Raw genomic sequence first — 8,683 nt, forward strand, 5'->3', positions numbered from 1 at the left:
GAACATCCTACAGTATTTTTAGTCTTAATTTTACTGTTAAAGTATATGTTTATTAAATAAAGTCTAATGTCACAACTAATCGTGGATCCCTTTAAAATGGACACTCTCGTCTTTCATACCTCTGCTACATCAGAGAAAGTAAAAGTAAGAAATTTGTGAAGCTCATTAGCTGTTTAAGGGCGAAAATGACTTCACATAATCTTGAGATCACATTAAATGTTTGACTCTCCATCTGCTCCATCTCCCTTGACTTCAACCAAAGCCTCTTTTCACACTTTCTTCCTGAAATCACTGATTTTAGTTGACTGCAAGCTGAAACGTAACAAGCAGTTTTTGGTGTGACTTCTGGCAATCGATACTCATTAAAGTTTGAATCTTCTGCAGAAAAGCTTTTGTATTTGTCCTTTCTTTGACAGTGTGATAATATTGACGAAAAACAAACAAAAAAAACACAATTTCAAGTTGTTTGAATTTGTTCTTTTCTGCACCAGGGAGCGCCGTGTATGGCTGGGCTTCAGTGATGTCAACTCTCCAGGTAAACTGCGGTGGGTAAACGGAGAGGACATACTGCGACCTCGCTCTGCGACCTCTCCTGGAAACCCGTGTCATCAAGATGGTCAGACCACTTCATTCCTGTGTGACGCTAAACGGGTCTACCTCTGCCAGTACATCTCTCAAGGTACCTTTACAGACCACCACTACACATATTATGTAAGATAAAGATTAAATGCAAAAGTCAAGTTCTATTTCTGCAGTAAATTAGGTTGTAGCTCCCAATATCAGGTTAAATCACAGAAAAATAGAAGATGAAACTGCACTGATCCTGATTGGTCATTATGAGAGGATTTTTCAGATGTTGTCCTGATGCATCTCAGTAATCCATGTAGAGAAAAAATTAATTATGTACCCTGGAGGAGTTCTTTAACGAAACGTTTCGTCTCTCCTCCAGCAGACCTTCAGTCTGAGGAGTTTCATGTGAACTCAGCTTTATAAGCACTGCCTCCACATGGTGGACAAAAAAGGTTTAATGATGACAATCAAATCAGTTGTCCTCGTGCAGAAGAGGACCCTCAGCCTAAAGAGGCCGCCCGGCAGCTAGCCTGTGCCGAGCTCCTGGGAAACCCCTCCCACTGCGGTATACATCACTGCATGGGTTTTCTTCCTGCTGGAGTCTACAATGTGGGGAAAAAAGTCAGAGACTCGTCACCCAAAGTTATTTATCCACAAATCTGTCACGGTTAAAGCTCCACAGATTTTATCAGTCAGATTTCTCAGTGTACAACATCTGTTTTATCTCCATTCATGAGTTTTTGACTGTTTGATTTTCTTTATAAATGTCTGCTTTTTAAGTGAACTGTTGAAGCAAAATGCAGTGTGCACATGCTTTCAGCATGAACAAACACTCCTACAAACTTCTGACCAATCACACAATAAGTTCTTACGTGGAGTGGGGGGTAAAAGGTTTGACTGGCGGGTTGCGACAAGTAGGTGCCGAAATGTCGACAATACGAACAGAATTACGCAATTTTTGTCATGAAACTGTGCCAGTTCAGCACAATTTCCACAGTTCGGCTGCAGCATACTGCACACTTAACAACAGATTGTGCTCTAATTATCTCTGTTGTTCATAGAGGATCTTGTGCACCATCACCTGACTATGGTTGGAGCCCCTGATTATCACCTATTGTTCACAGGGTGTTGAGTTATACTTGCAATAACAACATCGTAATTGAAGGTCAACTGGACACGAGACCTCCACCTCTATTTAATGATGGGGGCCTGTCAATAATATTGCAAGTATGACTCAGCACCTTGTGAGCAATAGGTAATAATCAGGGCCCAATGATGGTGATGACATGATCCTCTATGAACAATAGAAACAATTAGAGCACTAATGATCTATTGTTAGGCTGAGGGTCCTCTTTTGCATGTGAACAACTGATTTGGTTGCCATCTTTAAACTTGTTTTTCCACCATGTGGAGGCAGTGCTTATAGGCTGAGTTCACCTGAAACACCTCAGACTGAAGAAGTCTCTTAGAGGAGAGACGAAACGTTTCATTAAAGAAGAACCCGTCCAGAGGACCTACTTAACTTTTTTTTTCAGATGTTATTTATTGGTTTTCATCATTGTAAGTAGAAATGTATCTTTTATTTGTTTCCATTAAACTCCAATATAATGGAGTATTGTTTTCACATAAAATGATTTTGGGCAAAAAATAGTGAAAACAGTTTTACAAAATGTTGTATGTGTTGTTAAAACTTGTTATAATAAAGCTTTTAACAAATACGACTGTTTTATAATCCCGAGGCTGCAGGTTTGAGCCCAGGTTGGTTTCAGGGAGGGCATCCAGCATAAAACTATTTCCAAGTCCTTCATGTGAGTTTGCTCACTGGGACAACCCCTGCAGAGGGGAGCAGCCAAAGGAACCACATATTGATATTACATTTCAGTTCAGTTCAGTTTATTTATACATTCCCAATCCCAGCAAATGTCCTCTCAGGGCACTAAACACAAAAAAATAAATAAATAAAATTAAAATTAAAAATAAAAATAAAAGATCTTAAAAGTAGACAGAGTGTCAGCCTCACGGACAGAAACTGGAAGTTGGTTCTACAAGAGAGGAGCTTGATAACTGAAAGCTCTGCCTCCCATTCTACTTTTAGAAACTCCAGGAACCACAAGTAAACCTGCAGTCTGAGAGTGAAGTGCTCTGTTAGGAAAATATGAAACAATAATATTTTTCTTTTGGCTTTGATCCCCAGTTCGGACCTAGGGTCTTTCTGTGCGGAGTTTGCATGTTCTCCTTGTGCTTGTGTGGGTTTTCTCTGGGTGCTCTGGTTTCCCCCACCCCCCAAAAACATGTACAATAGGTTACCTCCAGGCCTCCCTCGAAAAAAAGATCTGAGAACTCAACGGGACTTGCCTGGTTAAATAACAGTAAATAAATTAATGAATTAATATCAGATGGAGATTGGTTGTTGAGAGCTTTGTATGTTAGGAGTAATATTTTAAATTCTATTCTGAATTTGACAGGGAGCCGGTGGAGAGAAGCTAAAACTGGAGAAATATGTTTTATTTCATTATTTAAATCAGTGATTTGGATAAACTAAAAACGTTTTAGCGTTTTTTGGTTACCTATTTATAAAGAATAACAATTGTTCCTCCTAGTAGTGCTAAATGCATATGACATGTTTTTTTTCATGAGTTTGGGACAAGAGTATCTTTTTTAGTAATATAACTCAGGTGGAAGAAAGAGTTCCCAGTAACATTATTACTGTGGGGTTAAAGGCACAGTGTGTAGGATTTGTTGTTTTCAGCGACATCTAATGGTTGAATCATCCTCCCTGGTCCTCCCCCCACCCCCACCCCCCGCTTCCAAACGCAAAGGTGTTGCTACGGTGTCTCTCAGGTGTCAAAAACCTTTGATAATTCCAACCRCGATGTCTACCAGCAGCTTCAGGGCTAGTGATGTTTCAAGTGGTAAGATTATGAGCTTCAATAAGTAAAATTATCCCCGCTACAACGACAGACAACAAATATTACATTTATAGTATTACAACTAAAACCGTTTTTGACGCCGCCACCGCAGTTTGTCCTTCATGAGCCTTCGTAGACAAGATGGCGACTGCCTGTAGTGGCGACCCGCGACCATGGAGATATAAACAGCTTTTTATAAGGTAAAAATAATAAAACAAGGTCTTTGTCTGCAATGATTAGACATGTTTTTTATTATTGTCATTAGTGATTATCTCAATTTCGGCTAAAAGAATTGACAAAATCCTACACACTGTGCCTTTAAAAGACATATCCTTATCAAAAGTAATAAAAAAAAAGAAATAAACTAAGAATAGAAAAAAGTTAATTTTAGGTTTTGTATTTATATATAGAAGATGGATGTTCAAATTATGTCAATCTCATTTATTTGTTTTAAATTTTGTTGTGTCTGCTTTGCGGTGTTGTGTGTGCATACAACTAGAAAAAAAAACCTTGCAAACACGACTTAATAGCTCTCTCCTTTTTAAATTGCTCTGTTTGCTCTTCTTTATTGCAACAACAACTCCTAATGAGTGCTAGACCAGAAATGCAGGATCTGAACTGATATGGTCCGGACTCATTAAAACCTGACTTGTTAGCCCGTGGGATTCGCTGATGAAAGCTGAAGACTGAAATACATTCATTTGTTTCTGTGTTATATCAAATTTATTATGACAGAGCGTCTTTTAGATTTTTATGTACTGTAACAATTTTTTGGTTCCTTCAGTGCGAGTTCCAGATGCAGGGGTCTACATGATCGGCGTTCCTGTGTTTCCATCCCATAATACTCTACATCAGGTTTTATCCACCTCACTCACTGCTCCACAGCCACCCAGCAGAGGCATCGAGGTAATGTGGATTTTCAGGGTTTATTCCCTCATCTGACAGTTTTCCATCCTTTTATAAAATGATTTACTTGTTTGTTTTCCTCACAGATGTTGATGTTTCCTGCAATGAGCTTTGTTCAGGAAGGTCGTCTGTCCTCCCTGGAGTTTATCACTCAAGATCTCAGCTCACAAGTCCACATCAGGTTCCAGACCTATAGACCCCGCTGCCGTTATCCAGGCCATCACCTCCTGTTGCCCAGTGAGTCACCTGCAAGAACACACTGATGTGCGGAAAAAGTAAAGATGTGCACAAATGTCTGGAGCGTTTACCAGCAGGTGTTAAAAACTTCCAAATAAGCCACCTGAGCCCACACCTTCAATTACACCCTCACCCTGAACACACCCCTCCCCCCTTGTCTGAAGAGGTTAGACAGGGGAACATGTCTCATATAGCTGCTTCCTCTCGTCATCCACAGTCAGCAGACTCAAAACAAATGTGTGCAGAGGTCTGTAGAGGTACAGGAGAATTGTATTTTCTGTGAAAATGCTGAGAATATTGAGTACTGAAAAGGACTAAAGAAGCTGTAGCTGAGTTGTAAAAGCTAATGGAACCAGAACACTAGTTTAAAGCTAAAAGAAGCAGTGTGAATGCTGCATCCACACTTTTAGAGAGCCAGAGATCTCAAGAGGTAATTTAAAAACACAGCAATATGCTTGAAGGGATGTTGCTTTATTGCCCTGATGCATCTCAGCAATTTAGGCAGAAAGGTCCTCTGGACAGGTTCTTCTTCATTAAAATATTTGGGCTCTTCCTCAAGAGCTCGCCTTATAAGCACAACCATCACATAATAAATCAACTAGTTTACCAATGAAACTGGTTGTTCACATGCAAAGAGCCCCATCAGCCTAACGGCTGATTGTTGCCCTGATGGCTGCTTATGGTTCACAGAAGGCTGAGTCATACTCGCAGTAACAGAATTGTAAGACGGGGATATGTGGACACGAAGGCCTCCACTCCTGTTTAACAACAGACGGTTTCTCTTCACTAAAATGGCTTCCTTTACTAAAGATGAGAACATCTTCATCCCTGAAAGGGTGACTTCTGGGCTGCAGATGAGTGTAAACTGCAGAGTCCTGGCCTGTAGATGAGTGTAAACTGCAGAGTCCTGGTCTGATGATGTAGCTCTTCTGTGTTGGGTCATCCTTTTGAACAGTGTTTGCTTTGTTTCCCTGATGTATAACTGGTCACAATCCTCCTGGCACTTAACAGCATACCAAACATTATTCTGTGCCTGGTGGACTGGATCTTTAGGGTGATCCAGTTTTTGCCGTTATGTGTTTTGGGGTTTAAAAGCTGAAAGCCACTGGGACGTCATGTTCAGCACAAGCTCCGATGGTTAAAGTGGACTCAAAGTTGCAAGAAAATATGCATATTTTCTGTTGCAGTCTCACTGAATCCAGAGTGTTTCAACCAAGTGAGCAGCAAGACATGCAACCACATTTAGAACGGTCAGTTAAAATAAAATAAAATGTATGGTTTATTTTTATGTGCATGGTTTTCCAAACTGTCTTGTTAGCCATGCACTTTATTTTGTCGTTTATCTCCACCCACGTCATACACACCTCAGCTCATTGCGTGTCCACATTGGCAGCTGTGTCCACATTTAGGGTTTAATCTGCTGAAGTACACTTTAGAAATGAAGACAGACATATTTAAACCATCCATCCATTTTCTGTACACGCTTCTTCAAACCAGTTTCTTGAACATTATTATTTATTGCCTGCATGGCCTTTAGACTTGGGCATGTTTTCTGATAAACGAGAGCTCGAGTCAGTTTGTAGTTTCCTTCATCGTCTGAGTTCAAAGTCGTTGCACAAATTTGAACATGTTCAAAACTCAAGCAGTTGGACTGCTTGTCTCAAGGAAACTGAGAACCCCCCACTAAAAGGTTGAGTCATTTTGGAGACTCCTTCATGCCTTTCACTAACAGCACAGAGATAAACCTTTGGGTTTGATGGATGTAGTAGCGGGTTTGGTGAGCTGGCAGGAAAAGCACAAAAAACATTTTTATTTTTAACTTGAGATCAGTGCAGCTCATTAAAAGGAGGTATTGTGTATTTTCCAGGCACACAGTTCAATTCTCTACCACAATAAATTAACTATGTTATATTAGTTGTTCTAAAAAGGCTGTATATATTTCAAAACTTAATTTGACTTTGCGTCATATCAAAACACACCTTGAATTTGGCCTTGGTCTCTTTAAGAACCTTCTACCATTTCAGACGCTCCCACTTAAACACATCTTCACAACAAAGCTTGGGGTAGGGGTGCTCTGTGGGGCGGAGCTCGGCTGTAGACTGAACTCTAGGGAGGAGCTTTGTACAAACAGGCGGTGCTTTGTACCAGCAAGTGTTTAGGCAGCTTCACATGGCTACCACTGGAGATTCAAGGATTTCTCAAACATGCTGAATGAATCAAAGCAACACTCTGGGTGTGTTTTTGATGAAAGAGCGATATTATAACATGATATGAAGCTCAAAAAAGTCACTTTTGCATAATACCCAGCCACCTCCTCTTAACTACAGTATATTACAAACATCACAAACTGCAGAAATACACACGTCAATCCTTTCAGGTGCACACACTTTGCCTTCAATTGGAGATTTTTTTAATCACTTTTAATAAGAAATTTGATAATTATACCAAAGTTCTTTTTCTTTTTTTTCTTTAAGTAAAAAAAATTAAAATTAAATCCTATGTCCAGTGGATGTGTTCGGTTTTCACAATCTTATTTTCCTTCACTATGATTTCTTTTATATTACAGTTAACAAAATGCATCTAATGTTTCAGGTTGTGGAGGTCCAGTGTGTTCTCCAGTTGCTCTTTGTGTCACTAATGACACAAAAAGCAGCAATCCTTCCTCCTGCCCTCCATTGGAGCAGTGGTGTCCTTTCCAGCGCCGGTGCCTGCCCCTGTCCGGTCCCTGTCAGCCGTCCTCCTGTCCTAACTGCACCCATGGCCACTACCTTCCACCTGGGACACGGAGGCCACAATACTTCCTGCAGAACGAGGTGGTCTTCACTCTCCCAGCAGGGCCAGCGGCACACATTCAGGTGAGATGGTTTACTTCTGTCTTTAGTGATTACCTGCTTTTTATCCGTCTACCTAATAATTGTCTGTAACTTCAACTGTTTGGACTTTTATTTTCTTCCAGATACAAGACCAGCTAGAGGACCTCCTGATTTCACGTGGAGATGTAATCGCCCTGCAGCATGATGCTGGCCCGTCCTCTCTACTTCAGTGTCGGTCTTCTCCTCAGTCTTTGTGGCGACAGCCTGTTTTAGCCCTGAACCTGTCTGAGTGGTTTTGGGTCAACAGCACCAGACAGTCTGCAGATTTTCCAGCCGACCTCATGCCCGAACCGGAGCTGGACACGGAGACTCGTGTGGAGAACAGGGAGGGAAACTGGCTGGAGGAGGAATTCTGCCCCATCAGAGTGCTTTATGTGGGTCACAATAAGACTCAGCTGCAGGGATCACATCTGTCAGCTGGTTTACCTCAGCCTGGACTCTACAGCCTGCTGGTAAGTCATCAGTTTTCATGTCATTTCCCAGCATGCATCTGGCAGCTCTTACATGCTGGAGCTGAGGAATGCAGAGCCCATAGTCCAGAGCAGTGGTTCCCAAACTTTTCAGCTTTTGACCCACAAAATACCAGCAGCAGACCTGTGTCCCCAGCTGTTGTTGGTTGATAAGCATTGTTTTCACGTCAAATAAACAAGAGCATAGTAACAATTATTATTACTCTCTTTTTGTCCATTTTAGTATTTTTTTGTAACAACAAAGGCAAAAAATTGTTGTTAGTTGTCATTTTTTAGTGTAATTAATCCAGAAAATCTTTTCAGGACCCCACCTTGATGTTTCGGGACCACACTGTGGGTCCCGACCCCAACTTTGGGAAACACTGGTCTAGAGCTTTTCTTCAAGGGACTAGTTTTACTTTATCAGATATAAAATAACATTTCAAATATTTCAGAATATTTATAATAATATGACTTTTTATTCATTATTGACTATTCTGTGATGGTGTCTGGCACCAACTCAGCAGACGTCAATTTTTCAGATTCTGTAAAATTGTGAGAAGTATCTGGTTGGTTTGTTTCTTCTTTTTGTTTGTTTTTATCTGTGTGAGAAAAGTTTGCTAATAAGGCAATTGTACAACGTATTTTGACAAATATATATTAGAATTTACATTTAGTCATTGGGCCTCATGCAAGAACATGTTTGTATTCTTATCCTACATTTCTCTTACTTTTGTTC

General features: G+C 40.5%; 1 protein-coding gene across 1 annotated transcript in view; it reads left to right on the plus strand.

The window, feature by feature from the left end:
- Positions 1-491: 491 nt before the first annotated feature.
- Positions 492-8,683, plus strand: part of pkd1a (polycystic kidney disease 1a) — a gene marked incomplete at its 5' end in the record, with an annotated part of 95,184 nt that continues 86,992 nt past the window's right edge. Inside the window, 5 exon segments of the mRNA XM_014028559.1 lie at positions 492-679; positions 4,264-4,385; positions 4,472-4,622; positions 7,215-7,477; positions 7,579-7,947. Of these exon segments, the coding sequence (XP_013884013.1) occupies positions 492-679; positions 4,264-4,385; positions 4,472-4,622; positions 7,215-7,477; positions 7,579-7,947 (1,093 nt within the window).

Source organism: Austrofundulus limnaeus, unplaced genomic scaffold, assembly GCF_001266775.1.
Source record: "Austrofundulus limnaeus strain Quisiro unplaced genomic scaffold, Austrofundulus_limnaeus-1.0 Scaffold779, whole genome shotgun sequence".
Classification (NCBI taxonomy): domain Eukaryota; kingdom Metazoa; phylum Chordata; class Actinopteri; order Cyprinodontiformes; family Rivulidae; genus Austrofundulus; species Austrofundulus limnaeus.